At 41.9% G+C, this 24269-nt stretch overlaps 1 protein-coding gene across 1 annotated transcript; it reads left to right on the top strand.

Annotated features, from left to right (window-relative positions):
• Positions 1-328: 328 nt before the first annotated feature.
• Positions 329-21788, top strand: LOC112236554 (solute carrier family 2, facilitated glucose transporter member 9-like). The gene is made up of 12 exons (XM_042310966.1): positions 329-472; positions 5563-5661; positions 10054-10214; positions 12558-12682; positions 13469-13614; positions 14997-15129; positions 15397-15584; positions 17534-17644; positions 18680-18781; positions 19096-19156; positions 20759-20886; positions 21209-21788. The coding sequence occupies exons 1-12, from the start codon at positions 428-430 to the stop codon at positions 21455-21457; spliced, it is 1548 nt and encodes a 515-aa protein (XP_042166900.1). The 5' UTR covers positions 329-427; the 3' UTR covers positions 21458-21788.
• Positions 21789-24269: the final 2481 nt, after the last annotated feature.

Here is a 24269-nt window from a genome sequence, read left to right as displayed (position 1 = left end):
AGAAGCATTGTCCTTTTAGGTATTTTTTTCCAATGCACTTATGAGTCTTACCTCCAGTTGGGCTTTATTCAGAAGGCTCTTAACAACACATTACCAGAGTCAAAGCTGATTGAATTCATTATGGTAGTTGCCTTTTGCCTTGGAGAGTCACGCTGACAACCATCATGTGACGGCCTGCAGTCCGTCAAGCAGAACCGAGGAGGTTGGTTTGCTACTGGGAGGGACCTGTAAGGCTTTGTGCTCCGCGGATTGGTGGGCAGAAGCTTTCACAACTTCTCAATTATGTCAGTCATCAAAACCCACCTCTTTTCACCCAAAATAACATGGATGGAGATGCCTGTGGTATAAAAAGTATTGTAGGATAAACATTAATTTATTTTAAAACTGCACTGAAAACCCGGGGGAGCATTTATTGATGAGTTCATAGATGGCAGAGGAAGTGTTATTAGCAGAAGATGGGAAATGTGTGGGGGTAAGTGTTGATTCTGTTTTAACAATTGGCTTATTGATGATTCCTTGAGATTTCTATTTTTTTCATACAAAAACGGACCAGATTTTCTTTCATCACTTTTCTAACACTTGTGCCTTCTCTACAAGTATCACTTTTTCCAATTCTATAGGGAATATGAGATACACTACACATTGGAGATCTAACTGGCTTTCAATATATTTTTGATCTTTGAAAGCATGCGTGCCATTTCCCTTTTATGGCCATATATGGTAGGCTACAAGTATGGCTTACTTTCAGATGTAAAATTTTTTTATGGCATGGCAACGTCGTTGGCCTATTGTAGTGGACTTCAAACCCTAGCCCAATCCACATTACCATACATGTGTTGTTATAGCCTACAGTGCATTCTGCTGCTTGGTTTAAACCTCTCTGCATTCATCTCTCAGCCTCAGTGTATTCAATTCACTAAGGAATGCAGCTCATCTAGACCAGCTAAAGCTTCAGAACATCTAAACTGCTGCAACTTGAGCTTATAAGTGGCAACCTTTTTCAATGTTTTACTCAGAAAAGGATACCTAGTAACAGACTTTTAATGGAAACAAATGTGTTTGTAAGATCGTTAAAGCCTCTTATGAACTTCAATACAAGCCACTGAATCCAGGCTTGTCAGAAGACTAGAGCGACCTATTGGATGTTACAATGCTGCATTGTCCCTTTTCAGCCATTTTCATGTGTGGTTGTCTGTTAGTCTCTCCCGCTGGCCTTTTAAGAAGATTGAATTAGGTTCCTAGGCTAGCCATGCTCCACTATGCTTTTTATTGTTCACCCTAACTTCTCTGCCTGTTTGTTTCACGTTGATCTCAAGATAGAGGAAGCCTCAGAACTACGTGGGTGGGAGGCCCCAAAGTGTTTGAGTAATCTTTACAGGCAGTTTAGACAAGGACAGCTTTCGTTTTGGATTGAGCTCCATATCTCATCTATGTAAATACATTTACATCTGGATGTTTTGAGTCTATGAACTCTATACGGAACAATTAAAATGGCCCTGGGTACTTTGTTTACATTCGTCTATTCATTAACTCAATATAAATATTAGCACATCTTGAGTAATCATGCTATAGGCTACTACTGTACACCTGCTGTGGAGTTGTAGCCTATCGTATCCAGATCATTATTTTAGCTCTTGTCCTTCTTATGTGTCCACTCAACCATTCACCCCCATACCTACTCTCCACTCAACCAGTCACCCCCATACCTACAGTCCACTCAACCAGTCACCCCCATACCTACAGTCCACTCTACCATTCACCCCCATACCTACAGTCCACTCAACCATTCACCCCCATACCTACAGTCCACTCAACCATTCACCCCCATACCTACAGTCCACTCAACCATTCACCCCCATACCTACAGTCCACTCAACCATTCACCCCCATACCTACAGTCCACTCAACCATTCACCCCCATACCTACAGTCCACTCAACCATTCACCCCCATACCTACAGTCCATTCTATCATTCACCCCCATACCTACAGTCCACTCTACCATTCACCCCCATACCTACAGTCCACTCTACCATTCACCCCCATACCTACTCTCCACTCTACCATTCACCCCCATACCTACAGTCCACTCAACCATTCACCCCCATACCTACAGTCCACTCAACCATTCACCCCCATACCTACAGTCCATTCTATCATTCACCCCCATACCTACAGTCCACTCTACCATTCACCCCCATACCTACAGTCCACTCTACCATTCACCCCCATACCTACAGTCCACTCTACCATTCACCCCCATACCTACTCTCCACTCTACCATTCACCCCCATACCTACAGTCCACTCTACCATTCACCCCCATACCTACAGTCCACTCTACCATTCACCCCCATACCTACAGTCCACTCTACCATTCACCCCCATACCTACAGTCCACTCTACCATTCACCCCCATACCTACAGTCCACTCTACCATTCACCCCCATACCTACAGTCCACTCTACCATTCACCCCCATACCTACAGTCCACTCTACCATTCACCCCCATACCTACAGTCCACTCTACCATTCACCCCCATACCTACAGTCCACTCTACCATTCACCCCCATACCTACAGTCCACTCTACCATTCACCCCCATACCTACAGTCCACTCTACCATTCACCCCCATACCTACAGTCCACTCTACCATTCACCCCCATACCTACAGTCCACTCTACCATTCACCCCCATACCTACAGTCCACTCTACCATTCACCCCCATACCTACTCTCCACAGCTGACTTTCCCAAAAGCAATATGGCAGCTTCTGTTGCTTCCTGCTGTACTCCTGATGAGGTTTGGTTAAGTTTGTTTATTAGGGTGTAGTTAAATCCTCTCTCTGCTACTGACCCTGTGTACTGGGGGTGTCAGTTAAACTGGCTGTGCTGGAGTTCAGCATCTGGACAGGGGAATAAGTTCAGGCAGAGCTCCTGACTACTACACCACCCCTAGGAATACAATAACGCAGTAGTTCTACTTAGCCTAGTATGTCTCAGTATATGCAGAGCCGTCATGCCCGTAGGGGCACAGGGGGACGTGCCCCCTTAGAATATGTTTAGTATTTTTAGTTTTAATTTTGTGTTGTTTCTCTGTAATACTACTAGCCACCTAGATATGTTATGAAGTTGGCTTTAGCTAGCCCAGCTACAGTAGGTTCCCAGTCTCCCAACCTTATAGCTAGCTATCAAGAAGCCATTGCAGGCCATCAATCAAGTTAGTGTAGTTAGCTTGTATGCTGACACAATGATTCTGGTAGTTATTGGTCGCAGTAGCCTACTCTGATTCTGTCCCACTCTGAGTAATAGAATAGAGTTTGGCCTTGTAAAGGGATTTTCTGTCAACTTTACATTTCGATTACTTAAAAAAAAATTTAACTGTCAAGTTTGTCCATAACCAATTCTACAAGTTTATAGTTTTTACAACTATCTGTAGTGTTTAAAAAAAACAACTTTTCCTCAAGCCTTTTCTTGCTACACCAGGTTGGGGGAAAAACGAACACCTGAAACCGTGTACAGTAATTCTGTGTTTGGCAGGTGGTAGCTGAGTAGCTTCCAACTGATTCGAGGGTTGGACCAGTTCCATGCTCCATACCTGGCCATGCTGCTGTTCCAGTTTCAACTGACCTGAGCCCTAGGACCATGCCCCAGGACTACCTGACATGATGACTCCTTGCTGTCCCCAGTCCACCTGGCCATGCTGCTGCTCCAGTTTCAACTTCCACCTGACTGTGCTGCTGCTCCAGTTTCAACTGTTCTGCCTTATTATTATTTGACCATGCTGGTCATTTATGAACATTTGAACATCTTGGCCATGTTCTGTTATAATCTCCACCCGGCACAGCCAGAAGAGGACTGGCCACCCCACATAGCCTGGTTCCTCTCTAGGTTTCTTCCTAGGTTTTGGCCTTTCTAGGGAGTTTTTCCTAGCCACCGTGCTTCTACACCTGCATTGCTTGCTGTTTGGGGTTTTAGGCTGGGTTTCTGTACAGCACTTTGAGATATCAGCTGATGTACGAAGGGCTATATAAATAAATTTGATTTGATTTGATTCCAGCAGGCTGACTAACCAGGGCTATATTCATTCAGGCACGCAACAGATTACTAATAAAAACGTTTTTCAACCTAAAAAGAAAACAAGTATTCTTATTGGACAAGTCCAGGTTGTCCCTCCCTTTTTCCAATCCATTATCTTCTGTTTCGTGCCCAATGAACATGACCCAGGTCCGGCCAAGGTCCAGTACAGTACAGCTCTCCTTGTCCCAGACAGTATCCAACCCATACCCTATTTATGATGTATTAAATGCTTGTACATGCAAAACCATGTACTAATCTCATAATTCCATACTAATCAAGCCACAGACAGAAGAATTGAAATGAACCATTTCGGACTCTGACACCCTTATACACTATGCTGTCATTCTATAGTGGCACTAATCTCGGCACCCAAATCTTGCATACCAGCCAACAACTCGATTTGTCACAAGTCTGTCACAAGGCTATAGCAACACATTTTGTGGCAGCGGTTGTTGTTGTCAAAGTAGCCTAGTAAAAGTTGTATACTTCACTTAATCATTTCTTGCATTGCAGAAATGTTTATCCAGAACTGATCTCTGACATGTAACCTACAGTTTAATGCTCATAATATCAATAATACTATACTGTAAGTGTTGTAGTGTAGCTACATTCAGGTCTGCTTCCCTATGAAAACTGGTTTTGTACATCACAGACAAGTTGATTTTAAATCATCATTAAGCATAATGAACTATGGTTATGTATGTTTTCCATTGAAATGCCCAATGACCTGTTTCGTAGTATTTACAGTCACAGTTTGTACTGTTCTCTCCAACACTTAGGCACACGACTCCATTAATGAAACGATCATAGATATATTGGTCAGATATTGTGCTATCTAGAACCTAAAATGCTTATTCTGCTGTCCCCATTGGAGAACCCTTTGGAAAACCCCTTTTGGTTTTCCAAAGGGGGGGGGTCTATATGGAACCCAAAAGGGTTCTACCTGAAACCAAAAAAGGGTTATCCTATTGGGACAGCCAAATAATCCTTTTGGATCCCTTTTTTCTAAGAGTGTATTTAGGACCCTGAGTTTGAGTTTTACCTGATAACCTGTAACTGGAACCCAGTTTTACCTGATAACCTGTAACTGGGACCCAGTTTTACCTGATAACCTGTAACTGGGACCCAGTTTTACCTGATAACCTGTAACTGGGACCCAGTTTTACCTGATAACCTGTAACTGGGACCCAGTTTTACCTGATAACCTGTAACCAGGGCCTATGGGTTTTCCTGGTCAGTATATGTGCTCAGAAAAAAACCCTGGGCCCTGGTCATATTGTATGATAAAAGTATCCAAATGTTATCAGACGTCTTGAATGTTTCTCATCAGGTTTTGGAGTGTTCCTACTTCATACAGGTGTAGGATCTTAATTTGACCAGTTTCTCACAGCAGGAAAATAATCCTGGAGCAACAGGATGATCAAATGAAGACCCTACACCTGTACAGCATCTCCTAATGTTGTGTCATCTTTTCCTTCCTCTAGTCTCTCACCAAGTCGCTGCTGGCCGTGGCTTTCCTGGCCTCGTTCGGTAGCTCCATGCTGTATGGCTACAACCTGGCCGTGGTCAACTCTCCTGCAGAGGTAGGAGGCACCACAGTAACATCTCTATGCAGTAAGACACTGCAGGCCTACATACACTGAAATGGTTGTGAACAGGGAAATATACCAACTCAGTGAGATACATACAGTCAACAGGAATAGGCCTATTGTGAATATACAGACTCCATGACCGGACCTATACTTTTTATAAGTACATATGTACTGTAGTTAGTGGAATATAACATAGGAGCTACACAAACTAAGACACCATATGTATTGTATAGGTTTACCACCATGAGTATTCTGTTCACGCCATGTTACTACTCTCCTAGCATCTAGAGTCATGGGAGTAGTGTGAAATTGCTGATCTGGGGTCATTTTGCATTTTCCCCACTATTGGTTAACGTTTACAAGGGGAAGCTGATCCTACGTCTGTACCCAGGGGAAACTTCACCCGTGAGACGAGCCATGAGTCTTGTCCCCTGAGTTCCTGGTTGTGGTAGATTAGTGTTGACCCGGATGGTTGAACCGGTTCAGTGTGAACTGTGTCAATTCAGTCAGCCTCACATTAGACCGTGTTCTTTCCACAATGGGGAACGGTTGACGTTGTAAGGCCTGCTACTGCAGAGCGTTTCCATCTTAGACTTGGATAGAGATCTTATAAGCTAAATTGATTTGTCTAATGGAGACAAAATGTTGTGATAAAAACATAACACACAATGACCATTGACGTATACTTCCATAGACAATATAATCACACATTTCCACAGCGACTATTGGTGTCTGAAGTTGAATCAGCCCAGTGTCTCTGGGTTAGAGATGATGAGTATACTGTGTCTCTTGTCTAACTCCCATTAGACAGCTCTGGAAGCGCTATGATATCAAAATACGTTTGTTGCCAAATATGGTGTTTCGCTGAGCAACTATTTTAATGTCCTCCGTTACGGCCAGTATGTTAGAAAAACAAGCAAAAGGTACAAGCAACATTTTCCTCCAATGTATTCAGCTGACTTCTGCATTGCATAAATAAGTGATTTGCATTGGAGGTACCGAATAGGCATTTTTTTCGGTTGCATGTACGTTAATGATGCACCCATCCCGTTAGCCAGATCATTTCCGTCAACATCCGCTGAATTGCAGAGCGCCAAATTCAAATGAAATTACTACAAATATGACATTTTCATGAAATCACAAGTGCAATATAGCAAAACACAGCTTAGCTTGTTGTTAATCCACATGGTGTGTCAGATTTCAAAAAAGCTTTTCGGCGAAAGCATATCAAGCGTTTATGTAAGGACATCTCTCCCAGCAGACAAAACATTACAAACAGCTAGCAGCAAAGTAGATTGGTCACGAAAGTCAGAAAAGCAATAAAATGAATTGCTTACCTTTTGATCTTCGGATGCTTGCACTCACGAGACTCCCAGTTACACAATAAATGTTCCTTTTGTTCCATAAAGATAATTTTTATATCCAAAATACCTCCATTTGGTTGGCGCATTATGTTCAGAAATCCACAGGCTCGAGAGGTCACGATGGGGCAGACGAAAATTCCAAATAGTATCTGTAAAGTTCGTAAAAACATGTCAAACGTTTTTTATAATCAATCCTCAGGTTGTTTTTACAATATATAATCGATAATATTTCAACCGGACTGTAGCTTCTTCAATAGGAGAGAGAGCGAAAATGTCTGCTCCACTCTGTTGGCGCATGCAAAACGCTGCTGGCACCCAGCCATCCAATGACGCGATGTGATCTTTCTTGCTAATTTTTTCAAAATAAAAGCCTGAAACTATGTCTAAAAACTGTTCACACCATGTGGAAGCCATAGGAAAAGGAATCTGGTTGATATCCCTTTAAATGGAGGAAAGGCATGCAATGGAACAGAGAGCTTTCAGGAAAAACAGCACTTCTGAGTTGGATTTTCCTCAGGTTTTCGCTTGCAATATCAGTTCTGTTATACTCACAGACAATATTTTGACAGTTTTGGAAACTTTAGGGTGTTTTCTATCCCAATCTGACAATTATATGCATATTCTGGGCCTGAGAAATAGGCAGTTTCATTTGGGTATGTTTTTCATCTAAACATCAAAATACTGCCCCCTACACTCAAGAGGTTAAAAAAAGAGTGTTTTTTTTGTTCCACACCGGATAGGTGCAGTGAATTTATTATTATTATTTTTTACAGAGTCAGCCATAGTAGATGTTCACCTTTTCGGCTCAAGTATTAGAACCAGCGACCTTTTGGTTACTGGCCCAATGCTCGAACCGCTAGGCAACCCACCGGTGGCCGCTTGCAGAGCTGTCTAATGGGAGTTTGAATCGGAGCTTCCTGGGCATTAAAGAAGAGACACATCTTACTCATCTCTAACCCACAGACACTTGGGCAAATCAGGCCATACATGATGCATTGTTGCATGGTAAAATGAGTGAAAATGCTACCACCTCCCTATCTCATGGATACCTGATGTTACTGTTCTTGTGGTTGATGATGATGATGATGATGACAGGGTTGTTTTCTTTAGTGATGGATATTGCAATGTTTTTCATTTCAATCCCATTGTCAAATCTGTCCACGCCTTCTTCTTACAACCATTTTAGGAATGTTTATCGATTACATCCCTGTCACACAATCCCTTGCTCCAATTGTTGGTTCCCTCCTTTTATTGTCCTGGCTTCAAATTCCCCAGTGGACATACAGTATAATTAGAAATGTGCACGGCTCCAAAACACAACCTAGTCTTTCACATCTGGAAAACAAGCAGAAGAACTGTCCCACACTTCACCAACAAATCAGTGGCAATCTTTTGGCACTATCGTGGAAGTCACGTGGGGAATCAGGGCCATCAATGACCCTCCTTCCTGCCAAATGGGTTGTCACGAGACTGTGGTGTCTATTCACAGACCTGGGTTTATAGACCTGGGTTCAAATACGATTTGAAATCTTTCAAATACTTTGCCCGCTTGTTCTAGTCTGCCCGGATTGTCGGATGAGTGAGTTTAGCACTTTTGCAACCATTCTATTGGTTACATTGTGTCAGGCAAGCTCAATCAAGCCCACCTTACATGTTTCAAATGATTTCCAATAGTATTTGAACCCAGGTCTGTCTTTTCCACTGAGAGAGTTGTATTTTGCTGATCTGTTTCAGCTAAGGCTAGAGAGAGGCAGAGCTAAGATGAATTAATTACATAATAGTAACACCATGCTGATTCAGAGACAATAATGTAATTGCAGAGGAGAGAGAAGGAGAAAAAGAGGACAGGAAAGGAGGTGCATAGCCAGGCGTACAGTGGATTCGGAAAGTATTCAGACTGCTTTGGCTTTTTCCACATTTTGTTACGTTACAACCTTATTCTAAAATGGATTAAATAAATACAAATTCTCATCAATACCCCGTCGTGACAAAGCAAAAACTGTTTTTTAGAAATGTATTAAAAAATAAAAAACAGAAATACCTTATTTACATTAGTATTCAGACCCTTTACTCAGGAAGTTGTTGAAGAACCTTTGGCAGCAATTGCACACTTTTGTGGTGCTGTATCATAACAAAATGTGGAAAAAGTGAAGGGGTCTGAATACTTTCCGAATGCACTGTATGTGCCTGCACTGAAATTGAGTGAACATAGATTTTCCTTCATAATCTCTGTTAAAAGGGAACGAAAACGCTACAGACAAATGTAACGATGCCAAAAGACACATGTAAATAGTTAGAAAATAAAGGCCTGGGTATTGTCTGTTGATCCCATCACTTCTAGACTCTATTTTCTTGATATGACTTCCTTATCTACATTCTTCCCTTTCTCCTTCTCCTCGCCTTCCTCAGTACATAGAAGCTGTTTTTCAGTCTATCTCAAGGCCATCAGACTGCTAAACAGCAATCACCTACTCAGAGAGGCTGCTGCCTACATTGAGACCCAATCACTGGCCACTTTAATACATGGATCACTAGTCACTTTAAACAATGTCACTCTAAATAACGCCACTTTAATAATGTTTACATATCTTACATCACTCATATCACATGTGTATACTGAATTTTATACTATCTATTGCACCTTGCCTATGCTGTTCGGACATCGCTCATCCATATACTTATATGTACATATTCTCATTCACCTCTTTAGATTTGTGTGTATTAAGGTAGTTGTTGGGGAATTGTTACATGACTTGTTAGATATTACTGCACTGTCGGAACTAGAAGCACAAGCATCTCACTACACTAACATCTGCTAACAATGTGTATGTGAAAAATAAAATGTGATTTGATAAAGCAGCTTTACAACAAGACAATGGGGTCTGCTTCTAGCAATCTAGATGGGGTCTGCTTCTAGCAATCTAGATGGTGTCTGCTTCTCGCAATCTAGATGGTGTCTGCTTCTAGCTAGTATCTACGGTATGTTTGACTCTTCCTCCCTCTCTTCCTCCTCTCCCAGTACATCAAGGCATTCTATAACCAGACGATGGTAGCAAGGAACAGGACGGGTCTGGACGACAAGACTCTTACGTTGTTCTACTCTGTCACCGTGTCTGTGTTTGCCATCGGGGGCATGGTGGGCAGCCTCACGGTGGGCATACTAGTCACCAGATTTGGAAGGTAAGACAGCCCCAAGTCTTAGACTTGCCCCTCCAGCCATAATTGACATAGGCCATTGACATACGCCACTGACATACGCCACTGACATAACGTCATTGACATAATAAAAAGCATGAGCTGGCGCACACACAGAGAAAATTATTTAGTGTAGAGGTGCTGACTAACAGAAAATGTGCCTTCTTCAGGGTAGTGTCACGAATGCTTGAACCAGGTTATGTAGACAAACAGTGCAATTGCATGGTCACACTATTGAGGATAGCTTAATGAGATCGGACCTGCCCCCTGAGCCCACTCGGACACTCTTCACACACATTCCAAATGGGAACTACAAATGTGGCTCATGCGCACAGTGCAGTAGCACTACAAAAACATCCTCCTTCAGACACCCACGTGTCAAAAAATCCCTGTGAGGGGTATCATCTCATGCAAGACATAGAGAGTAATCCATCTCATCGCCTGTTCATGTGGAAAAGCCTACGTAGGACAAACAAAAAGACAATTAAAACAAAGCATAGCTGAACACCGCAGCCCAATCAGGTGTAAGAACACTGACTATCCAGTAGCAGCTCGCTCCCATTTCCTCCCTACAAATACACAGGCATTGAGCATGTTGCTCTACCAAGGAGAGGAGGTAACATGGAGATCCTACTACTACAGAGGGTGGCTTACTGGATATCCTGTCTAAAAATATTGACCCCTAGTGGTCTGAATATTGACTTTGATCTCAGGCTGTTCTTATGACCAATTATATATTCTGTGATCAGGTTTTGTAAATGAATGTATTCTTTCTCCAGCTTATCAGAGTACACCCTATATCGTTCCCCCTGTTGATGACGCTTATTATGCACTATGTTTGAACCAAAAGATTGCATGTCACAAAAACATTGCGTGAAATTGGAAATATTTAAATATATGGGTGACATTAAATGAAACAATGTACGTTGATGCCAATGTTATGCTAACGCTAATGGCAACAATGAAATAATACATTCAATATGCTGTGGGCTATTGTCTCTCAACAGTTTCGCTCAATTCATTCTGATCAACCTAGCAATTACGACACACCCCTCACTATTGTCATTGGTTGCACTAATTGCACTGTTTGTCTACATAACCTGGTTCAAGCATTTATGACAGTACCCTGAAGAAGGGCACAGTGATGCTGGAACGTTGGTGTGTTTTTACCCAATCAATTACTGGGAGGTTATACATACGGAGTGTGCCACTCTCGTTGTTTTTATAACGTCATTAACATAACATCATTGACATAACGTCATTGACTGACCAGTAAACAACTCAATGACGGTCACATTCGTCTGTGACCGCTCTTGTTGGTGCAAGTGCCTGTCAATGTCTACACCCCCTTGAACTTTTTTCACATTTTGCTGCCTTAAAATGCAATCTAAAAAGGGATTAAAATGTATATATTTTTCCTACAGATGTACACAACCTACTCCACATTTTCAAAGTGGAAAAAATGTATAGAACACTCATAAATGGATAAGTCTCTACCCCCCTGAGGTAATACTTGGTGGAAGCACCTTTGGCAGCCCTTACAGCCGTGAATCATTTGGAATAAGATTCTGTCAACTTTGCACAACTAGTAGGAGAACATACTGTATATTCATTGTTTTTGGTCAAAATTGCTCAAGCTCATTAAATTTGGTTGGGAATCATTGATGGGCAGCAATATTCAAACCTTGTCTCTGATTTTCAAGTTGTCCTAAGAGTTGGTAGAATCTTAATGAAAATGATTCACAGCTGCAATGGCTGCCAAAGGTCCTTCCACCAAGTATTAACTCAGGGGGGTGGAGACTTATCCATTTATGATATTTAATATTTTCCTCATTTGGAAAATGTTCTATAACTTTCTTTGGCTTTAAAAATGTGGAGTAAGTTGTTTAGATGTGTATGAAAATAAATCAAATTGAATTCCTTTTTAGATTTCATTTTAAGGCAGCAGAATGTGAAAAAAGTTCAAGGTGTGTAGAATTTCTACAGGCACTGTAATGTCAATGATGTGCTGCATCAAAGGAAATGCCAAGGGGTTTGAGAGATCCTCGACTGAGAACTGGATTTTGATTAAGATTTTTGCGAAAATGGGGAAAGGAAAAGAGAAGTCAATGGAAAACTGGTCAAACATCTAAAACTATTGATTTACTCTGTAGAAAATGATGTATGTTGGAAATCATTCTGACATTTATGCATACTTAGGCTACATCTCTTTGTGTTACGGAAGTCTTACATTTAAATCGGGTGTTTTGGACTTCCAGTATGTTGAAGCCAATGGTTTGTTAAAGGTTTGCAGAAGGTTTCTCATGCGGATTGTTCTGCTGTCTACAGGAAAGGCACCCTGGTGAGAATCACATGCCTGGTGTTTATAGCTGGAGCCTTCATGGGCTTCAGCAGGACCTTCGGCTCTCCAGAGATGATCATCGTTGGACGCTTCATCACAGGGGTACACTCAGGTAATCCAGTAACAGAGAATAATACCATTATGTCCTACCGTCCTTAACATGTTGAGTAAGGATTAGGAAACACTATTTGAGGGGGTAAATAAGGCATTCATAACACATACTGTGTGTAACTTGACACCTGACGTAAGTACTCTCTCTCTCTACCGCACCTGCTGTCTCAACCTCTGAATGCTCGGCTATGAAAAGCCAACTGACATTTACTCCTGAGGTGCTGATCTGTTGCACCCTCTATAACCACTGTGATTATTATTATTATTGACCCTGGTGGTCATCTATGAACATTTGAACATCTTGAAGAATGATCTAGACTTAATGGCCATGTACTCTTATAATCTCCATCCAGCACAGCCAGAAGAGGACTGGCCACCCCTCAGAGCCTGGTTCCTCTCTAGGTTTCTTCCTAGGTTCCTGCCTTTCTAGGGAGTTTTTCCTAGCCACCGTGCTTCTACATCTGCATTGCTTGCTGTTTGGAGTTTTAGGCTTGGTTTCTGCTGATGAAAAAAGGGCTTTAAATAAATACATTTGATATATGCATTTCTGTGTGTTGTGTTTTACTTATCTGAATGAATCAGGTCTTCTTTCGGTTGCTCTACAACACATTCTCTTCTCTTAGCTCTTATCAGCAACAATGCTAGTTGTAAGGTTAACTGCTAATGCTGAATCTGATCTGTGTAATGTCCATATCCCCCTCTCTCCAGGTATCTCCCTGAGTGTGGTACCTATGTACCTGGGGGAGATAGAACCTCTAACCTCTCACCTCTGTTCCCCTCCCACCAGGTATCTCTCTGAGTGTGGTGCCAATGTATCTTGGGGAGATAGCACCTAAGAATCTACGTGGGTTCCTGGGCCTCGTGCCTAGCATCTTTATCTGTCTAGGAGTCTTCATCGCTCAGATCCTGGGGCTACATGAACTACTGGGAAAGGTGCAGTAAAATCGTATCCTTAATATCTTAGTTTATAGTTCATCTTCTTTGTTGGTCTTTTCTTTGGTGTAAATAGATGAAGAACTTTTGGTGGGTTAAAGACAAATGAAACCTAACCTTTTAAACTCTGACACCCTCTGGTGGCATTTTCTAAACCCTGCATAATATTGTATACTACCCTCATAAATTGCATTTCCGGTTTCCAAACTATAAGTCCTACAAACACAGGCGTAGTACTGTTACAAAGGTAAGAACTGTGGGATTCTGATACAGGTGAAGAACTGTGACTACTACAGAGCCTGAGATGCAGCAGGCCTAAACCCCTTGAAATGTACAGTTTATTTTGTTGTTATTTTTCTCTTCACGGAGGGGGGGATGGGGAATAAGACCTTTTACAGTCTAGGTTTGCAATAAAATCTCACCAATTACTATTCCCCAAAAATATGTATATATTTTAAGTAATGGTGGCACTCTTAACATGGGCACATTTCCATAGGAACACAGCCATTTTAAAAGCGTAGGGCTTGTGCAAAGTTCCATGCCTTCATTTTTCGTATTACAGGATTTATATGCATGTGAAGAGAAAGATGAAGTCTTTACCTATGCATTGACGTAAATATATCCGCTGTCTGATTCCTAGTTTGTGCACTAGATACGAGAACACGTTATGTCTCATGGCCACATGAAACCAGTTGCGTCTGGTTAGGGTAGCGAGTCACTGTTCCAAAATGGCTGAACGGATTTTCAAATCTGACATCTTAAAATTACCATAGCAATCAAAATAAGACACAAACAGGTGAAGAAACCTCAAACTTATTTTCTATTGTCAATCAGTGAGAGTTTAAAGGATGCATGTGGAGGATGCATACAAGGTAATGTGGATAGAGATAGAAATTCATTGCTTTACATTGACCATCAGAGTGTATGTGGGGGGGAGTATCCCCCCCCCCAAAAAAACTTTCCGGGCCCAAATCAACCGCTCGGAGTTTAATAGAATAAACTCACCCTGTGACGTGCTGGTGAAGCCTAATCATTGGAGGTAAATTAAAAGTACACTGCAATGAGAGAAGAGTATGTGACATTCATTTTATTCCACTTTTCTTTGGAGAAATGATATCCTCCTCAAGGCGGAACTATCAAGGAATGTGATCTGAATACATCTGCAGTGTGTCCCAGTTCTACAGTAATCACATCAGTCAATAGTATCGACCCACGTGGTAGACTCATCTTTTACGATCATCTCCATTCAGCAGACGATTTGGCTGCTTTGTATACCAGAGAGTTCCTACCTTCTTTCAAACTTTGTTATATCATTTTTTTTAAAGAAACTCATATTGACCTCTTGCTGACCCTATATCCTTTGGCCTCTAACCCCTCAACAGGAAGAGCACTGGCCCCTTTTCCTGTCTCTGGTGGTGATCCCCACCATGTTCCAGCTGATGCTGTTGCCATGGTTCCCAGAGAGCCCGCGGTACCTGCTCCTAGAGAAGAGGAATGTCCACGCCACCATCACAGGTGAGGAGGCTCCGTCCATTAGGAGGATATAGTTGATAGTTCTTTCTTTCTTTTCTTGGTATGTAGAGTAGACTGTAAAAGACCTGAATTGCTATTGTAAGGAGTATTATATGAAGAGATGCAGATTTTCTGTTTGTTAGTTTTTTTGGGGAAAGCTGTGACCACAGACCAATACAACAAAGACTAGTATTTCAATACTGTCCATACTGTATACAACCCTAGCTGTGCTGTACTCACCAGTCTAGTAAAGTGAAATTCCCTCCCCAGCTCTGAAGTGGTACCGCTCCAAAGTGAACATCCAGGCAGAGATCGAGGAGATGCAGGAGGAGCAGCGGTCCATGTCCTCGGTCCAGACCGTGTCGGTCATCGGTCTGCTGAAGGACCGGAGTGTCCGCTGGCAGGTCATCACTATAGTGGTGGTCAATATCGGCATGCAGCTGTCCGGTATCGACGCGGTGGGTCAGTGTGTGTGTGTTTGTGTGTGTTTGTTCATACATTCATGCATACATGCAGGAGAGTGTTTCCCTGTGTGTGTGGATACACCATATGACTCTATCACCACCACCACTATATATTACAGCCTCACTGAGAACCACTGGTGCTGAGTGACAAAGCAGGGGCATGCCTCATTACTGTACAATACACCCTAGATACACACACACTGGTCCTCATTACTGTACAATACACCCTAGATACACACACACTGGTCCTCATTACTGTACAATACACCCTAGAAACACACACACACTGGTCCTCATTACTGTACAATACACCCTAGACACATACACACACTGGTCCTCATTACTGTACAATACACCCTAGAAACACACACACACTGGTCCTCATTACTGTACAATACACCCGAGACACACACTGGTCCTCATTACCGTACAATACACCCTAGACACATACACACACACTGGTCCTCATTACTGTACAATACACCCTAGACACATACACACACTGGTCCTCATTACTGTACAATACACCCTAGACACACACACACACACACACACTGGTCCTCATTACTGTACAATACACCCTAGACACATACACACACTGGTCCTCATTACTGTACAATACACCCTAGACACATACACACACACTGGTCCTCATTACTGTACAATACACCCTAGACACATACACACACACTGGTCCTCATTACTGTACAATACACCCTAGACACACACACACACACTGGTCCTCATTACTGTACAATACACCCTAGACACATACACACACACATTACACAATACACACACACACACACACACACTGGTCCTCATTACTGTACAATACACCCTAGACACACACACACACACACTGGTCCTCATTACTGTACAATACACCCTAGAAACACACACACTGGTCCTCATTACTGTACAATAGAAACACACACACGCCCTAGACACACACACACACACACACACTGGTCCTTGTTACTGTACAATACACCCCACACACACACACACACACACACACACACTGGTCCTCATTACTGTACAATACACCCTAGACACACACACACACATCCTTATTTCATAGTCAAAATGGATTCCCCCACACACACACTGGTCCTAGTGACATGGGCCCTTGGCCCTTCAGCACCATGTGGATAAGCACTCGTGTACATGGTCTCATGCTGGTCCCCATTTCACAGCACTGCCACGCTATGCTGCTTTCTACTGTCGCAGCTGCTCCAGACACGGAGCACAACAGCTCTAATGTTATATCAAAGAACCCCAATGTCCACCTTTTAGAATTCCGAGGTGGTCTTTGCAACCCATTTCCTGCTTGGTAATTCTAGAAGTCCAATCAGAATTCTACACAGGGACGGCCAAATACCAGTGTGTGGATGTGAAATATTTCCATGAGTGGGTGGACAAATCCATGTATGTGTATGGATGGTTACTGAAACCTACTGTATGTGTGCATTTCGTCTACTTTTCCTGATCTTGTCCGTATTAGAGGATGTGTGTTGTTGTACTGAAGTATGACGAATGAGATAATGACATTCATTCCTTTCACTGGGAGTACTATAAGCCAACCTTGACATGTTGGACCACAGCATTGATTAAATATATCTGATTTGACAGATGGGATTTAGGATGGTCATGACAGCATTTATGATGAATCAGCCATGAAGAATAAGAGCATAAGAATGACCATTAGCTGAACATTGCATATCACGTTAAACAGACGGTCATGTTTAATATGTACACTCAGTTACTAATGTTGCTGTCGTTGATGATCATGTAAGCGCTGTACAGCCCAGAACACTGAACAATGGAGTATTCAAAGAACAATGCAACAAAGATGTAGCCCTACATTATGTGTATTCAACAATGTACATGTTTACTACTCACAGTTCGCCTACTGATCTTACAGCTCTCTCTCTCTTCAGATCTGGTTCTATACCAACACCATCTTTGAGAACGCAGGTATCCCAGTCCCTCAGATCCAGTACACCACGGTTGGAACCGGAGCCATCGAGGTTATCGCTGGATGCGTTGGGGTAAGCAAGCTGTCATTGGATTACTGTGTGAGCACAACAGCTGAGCATGCTAGCTTAGCCAGGTTCACCAGACTGAAAGCTGCTCTCATAGGTGAGTGAAGCATTCAGACTGGTTTAACCAGGCTAACATTAGCTAGCCTACTCTAGTCTCAGGTGTTGTTATTATTGTCTGGTAGCTGGTGGTAATACTCACTTCAACACTCCTTTTGGACAAGCCTGTACTTTAGCTATAAGGCTATGCCTCAGGAACTGTTAAGCATATATCCACTGAGATACTATAGTCAAACCACAGGTATATTATATACAGTATATTATGTATACAGTACGGCTCTGGTTCAGACCGTGTCTGTCCCAAATGGCACTGTCACATCCTGACCCTAGTATTCTTTGTTTTCCTTGTTATTTTGGTTAGGTCAGGGTGTGACATGGGTGATGTATGTGTTTTACCCTTGTCTAGGGTTTTTTGTATGTTTATGGGGCTGTTTCCCTTCTAGGTATATTGTATGTCTATGGTTGCCTAGATTGGTTCTCAATTAGAGGCAGCTGTCTATCGTTGTCTCTGATTGGGAACCATATTTAGGCAGCCCTATTCTGTGGGTATTTTGTGGGTGATTGTTGCCGTGTCTGTGTTTGTTTCACCACATGGTACTGTTTCGGATTTTCATGTTTTGTTTATTGTTTTGTACTGTTTCGGTGTATTCATTAAAATCCACTATGGACACTTACCACGCTGCATTCAGGCGAAGAGGAGGAAATCAGCCGTGACAGGCACACTATATTCCCTATATATCCCCCTTCGGGCCCTGGTCAAAAGTAGTGCACTGCAAAGGAAATAGGGTGTCATTTGGGATGCATGCAGGCTACAGTTTCTAAAGAGACATATAGGTCAGTGGACATACTACTGGGTGCTGAGCTATTCCAAGAAACACAGTCTCTGGGTAGCAGTTTGCCATTTTTCACATGCAGAAGCATAACATTGACATGTTAAGTCGTCAGCCAATAGAAATAACGTGTTCTCCTTTGTCCCGCCTCCAGTGCTTCACCATTGAACGGCTGGGCAGAAGACCTCTGATGATTGGTGGATTCACCTTCATGGGAATTTGCTGCGCAGGGATCACACTCTCCCTCATGTTCCAGGTACGTTCATCTACCCATGAATCTTCCCTTAGAGACACAGGTCTAGGATCAGTTCACCAGACCTGGAATTCTGCATTTTCTGTGAAAAGAGAATCTGATTTCAGGTCAGTTTATAGAAGAACAATGCAATCTTCATTACTATTAGTCTGAATCGTGCAGACTCTCTTTGTTGATAGTTACTGTCTCCGTGTCTTTGACTGTCTCTTTAATGAGTACAATCAGTAACCAGTCAGTCTATTATTATTTGTAATGTGATGACTGTCCTATGGTCTCTGATAATGACAGTCCTATGCTTCCATTCAATGCCCATTAAGTCCCACTACATCAGTGTTGCCTGTGTGGTGGGGATCATCGCTGGCTTCTGTATAGGACCAGGTAAGACATCCACCCTGGTGGTCTGCTTGTTTGTTTTTCTCGGTCTCTGTTTCTCTCCTTCAAAACAAGGTTCTATACTCAGGATGTATATCTCGCTCAATAGAAGAGTGGGTACTTACTCTTTTAGCACAAGGGGCTATAATGCTACTCGAAGAAGTACATTTCAGTTATTTAGCCAATTCTGTTATCCAGAGAAACTATGGTTAAGTGTCTTGCTCAAGGGCACATGAACAGATTTTTCACCAAGTTGGCTCAGGGATTCGAACCAGCAACAATTCAGTTACTGACCCAGTACTCTTAACCTCTAGGATACATATAGCACTTTGAACGTTCCACTTTATCCAATAGACACAACCTGTTATTTTCTAACTAGGAAACACTGCTCTCTGGTGGTGGAATTTAGAAGTGCTGTTGGAAAGGCAGCCAACATAAATAGCTACTCTATTGTATTTCATTAATCCACTAAATGAGGAAATCATAACTGCCACGGTAACGGGAACATCCATTCTTACAGCCATTTGTTTGGGGCTCGTCGGCTGAACGCAACAGTTTATTAGAATGTTGATGGTGGCTATAAGCCTGATGAATTAGACCAACACCAGTTTACATAATGTAATCCGTCAAACAGACAAAATCCATACATCAAGCTCAGATGAGGATTTTCTGTTTGCCGCAATTAGATTTTCAATGGCTCATTGTTCATCATGAATATTTTGGTGTGTGTGATGAATATGCCTCCTTGAGACAAACTTGCATAAACAATGTGAAGGAGCTCACTGTACTGCAGAAGTAGACAAATTGCAGAGTCCTACTTATTGACTATATTATCAAGCCTTCTCCCCATGTCATTATCATGCTCAAATAATGAGGACTTAACTTGCTGCGTTCATCATTATAGGCTTTTACTAATGTACTATTCCTCATTCATAATATCTCTCATTTCTAACCATGATGAATTAGATATTATGGAGCAATGAAACCGTCTATAGATTCTACATATTATAGAGTTAAAATATTGAGATACAGATGTAGGACCTTAATTTGATCACTTCTTTGTTGCTGAGAATTTTCAGATGAGCTTGGTGATTTACGTAAGTTCACTGAAAACCCACACTAACACATGGTTATATTATCAATATTGTATTTTTCATGTAGCCTTTTTGGCCAGCTAATAGCCTAACCACCAATCAGGCAATATAATGGACTACATGTTCAAATCCTGTTGCTGCAGGATTATTTGGCTGTGACAATACGGATCAAATTAAGATCATACATCTGTCTTACACCGATGGAATATAATGGTGGTTTCAACCCCCAATGTACTATCCTTACTCTAAAGTCTTGCTGTTATCAGTATCAGCAGTTTGGTAGTCTGCCCAACTTCACGTGACTATAACTAGTAATCCATGATGTGATTCTATCACTATGGCTGTGTTCACACATTCTGATATTCGTTCCACTAATTGTTCTTTTGGCCAATCACATCAGATCTTTTCACATCAGATCTTTTTCAGAGTTTATCTGATTGGTCAAAAGACCTGTTAGTGGAAAAAATGATCCGAGTTGGGTTGGCCGTCTGTGTGTCTCTGTCCCTGTGTTTAGCTGGAGTGCCCTTCCTGATTACAGCAGAGCTGTTTAAACAGTCCCATCGTCCGGCTGCCTACACCGTGGCCGGATGCCTCAACTGGCTGTCCAACTTCACCATCGGCTTTGTCTTCCCCTTCCTACAGGTCAGAACTACTGGCCTATAATTACTCCTGTAGACACGTTTTACATCTGGATGTTGACATTTTAGTCGTGCCTTTTTCACGACAGCTCTCGATCCAGCTCCCTATTCCCTCGAACTCATCTGTAGTAGTAAATTAGTAGTAGTAGTATAGTGGTAGTATACCAGTAGTATATTGGTAGTATTATAATTATAGCAGTATATTAGCAAATGTTATTTTATTAAATAAGTGCCATCGTCTGAAGATCCAATTCGCATCGTGTTCTGTTACTGTTCCCTCTAATAATCAATTCAATTCATTCAACAAACAACTCCCCCCCCCCCAGATGTCGGCAGGGGCCTACTGCTACTTGGTGTTCTTTGGCGTGTGCACGGCAGTGGCGGCCTACGTCTTCTTCATCGTCCCCGAGACCAAGAACAAGACATTTGTGGAGATCAGCCAGATGTTCGCGGCCAGGAACGGCATGCTGGAGGAGGAGAGCAGCGAACTGGGCGTCGCTAACAACCCCCAACTGGCCAAGACGAACGGCTATGGTGCCGTCGTCCTGGAGTACGACGTGATAGAGAAGAAGTAGAGGAGGGGCGAGAGAGAGCGATAGAGACGTCAGTAGTCTAAAAGTGTCTCTTCTCTTCATCTGTACTGATCTGAAAACACCCCACTGGGCACAGACGTCAGTAGTCTTAGTGTCTCTTCATCTGTACTGATCTGAAAACATCCGACAGACATAAACGTCTATTTTTGATTTCCATTTGGTTGAATCGTCAACTAACATGAAGTCAATGTGAAATGAACATAAAATGTCACCATGACATTGGCTTTAGGTTCAAAATCAGATAAACATTTTAAAAAGCCAAAATTCCCTTTTTGCAAATCCAATTTGTTTCCCACATTGATTCAACGTCATCACACTGAATGTATTTGTTGAAATGATGTGGAAACAACGTTGATTCAACCAGTTTTTGCCCAGTGGGACAGAATAGGTGAAAGTAATGTGGTGGAATTGGTGGACTTTGCTTTTCCCTGTTTCGATTCATTGTTCAGTATTTCATTTAGTTCTTCTTCTGAATCTGTGTTCATGGTTTACAGACTCCTGTGTCAGTCTCCAAAACCTCTGATGTAAGAGCTCTAGGATAGTGTGTGAGATGTGTGGTGGTGTTTTAAAATGTTGTCAATGGTGTCTTAAGTTTAATTATGTCCATACCTATGTAAATGGAGAAGATTTCTGTCAGAAATGTTATCTCCATACCGTTCCAAAATGTAACATTGAATGTCACCAGTTGTACAGTCACCTACATTGACTCTGTGCTGTTTGGACGTCAGCGCATCTACAACCATCGGGTTTCACTCTCCTCTCAGTTATATGTGCCTCTCTCTCCGTGAATCACGCTGAGTCTTCTTTTCTCAATCTGGCTGAAAACCTTTTCCTACAATGTACAGAGAGAATGTATTTATTTATTGACACAGCAACAGTATCATGATATGAATGCAGTATCTGATTTGACCGTTTTCCTGATCACTGATTTTGACAGAAAATGAGGTCAGTCCACATCATGTGAATGGTATGCTTTTAGAAACACTATCAGGTGTTATTAATGCCTTAACAATGTATTCATAGCACATAATAAGGTGCTATGATCCTTTATAAGGCTTCATAAGAAGGTGCTCCAAGTGTTACCGTGTCTTTGATCATGTTTACCTTGCTTAGCTGAAGAGAAAAACAAGCAAACTCAAGTTATTATTATTATTTTTTTCTTCTCTCTTTTGCGTAAGCGAGTTGGTCAATGTGGCTACTGTAGTAGTCATTCCATATTCCGAGGCAGGATAAGTTATATATCGTACGTTATATCGTACATGTTAAACAGAAATGCACAAGAAAGTGTGTAGGAGGATAAACATTAGGAACACCTTCCTAATATTGAGTTGCACCCTATTTGCCATCAGAACAGCCTCAATTCGTGGGGGCATAGACTCTACAAGGTATTGAAAGCGTTCCACATGGATGCTGGCCCATGTTGATCTAATGCTTCCCACAGTTGTGTCTAGTTGTCTGGATGTACTTTGGGTGGTGGACCATTGTTGATACGCACAGGAAACTGTTGAGTGTTAAAAAACCCAGCAGCGTTGCAGTTCTTGACACACTCAAACCGGTGCGTCTGGCACCTACTACCACCTACTACTATTCACCAGGTCAGTCTATGTCATGGAAAGAGCAGGTGTCCTTAATGTTTTGTACACTCAGTGTATATCGTACGTTATATTGTACCTAGAATAATAGTGAAGACATCAAAACTGTGAAATAACACATATGGAATCATGTAGTAACCAAAAAAGTATTAAACACCCTTTGCCTTGATGACAGCTTTGCACACTCTTGGCATTCTCTCAACCAGCTTCATGAGGTAGTCACCTGGAATGCATTTAATTTAACAGGTGTCCCTTGTTAAAAGTTAATTTGTGGAATATAGGTGTGTTCAAACTTTTGACTGCTACTGTATATATTTATACAGTGCCTTGCAAAAGTATTCAACCCCTTGTCATTTTTCCTATTTTATTGCATTACAACCTGTAATTTAAATAGATTTTTATTTCGATTTCATGAAATTGACATACACAAAATAGTCAAAATTGGTGAAGTGAAATGAAAAAAAATACTTGTTTAAAAAAACAACAGGAAAAGTGATGTGTGCATATGTATTCACCCCCTTTGCTATGAAGCACCTAAATAAGATCTGGTGCAACCAATGAACTTCAGAAGTCACATAATTACTTAAATAAAGTTCACCTGTGTGCAATCTAATGTCACATGATCTGTCACATGATCTCAGTATATATACACCTGTTCTGTTCTGAAAGGCCCCAGAGTCTGCAACACCACCAAGCAAGCGGCACTATGTAGACCAAGGAGCTCTCCAACCAGGTCAGGGACAAAGTTGTGGAGAAGTACAGATCAGGGTTGGGTTATAAAAAAATATCTGAAACTTTGAACATCCCACAGAGCACCATTAAATCCATTATTAAAAAATGGAAAGAATATGGCACCACAACAAACCTGCCACAAAACCTCACAGACCAGGCAAAGAGAGCATTGATCAGAGAGGCAACAAAGAGACCAAAGACAACCCTGAAGGATATGGAAGAAGCTACTCTGGTCAGATGAGACTAAAATTAAGCTTTTTGGCTGTCTAGGAAAACACTATGTCAGGCGCAAGCCCAACATCTCTCATCACCCCGAGAACCTCATCCCTACAGTGAAGCATGATGGTGGCAGCGTCATGCTGTGGGGATGTTTTTCATCAGCAGGGACTGGGAAACTGGTCAGAATTGAAGGAATGATGGATGGCGCTAAATACAGGGAACTTCTTGAGGGAAACCTGTTTCAGTCTTCC

Source organism: Oncorhynchus tshawytscha, linkage group LG32 (assembly GCF_018296145.1).
Source record: "Oncorhynchus tshawytscha isolate Ot180627B linkage group LG32, Otsh_v2.0, whole genome shotgun sequence".
Classification (NCBI taxonomy): domain Eukaryota; kingdom Metazoa; phylum Chordata; class Actinopteri; order Salmoniformes; family Salmonidae; genus Oncorhynchus; species Oncorhynchus tshawytscha.
The sequence above is the reverse complement of the archived record's forward strand: the minus strand, read 5'-3'. Positions and strand labels throughout refer to the sequence as shown.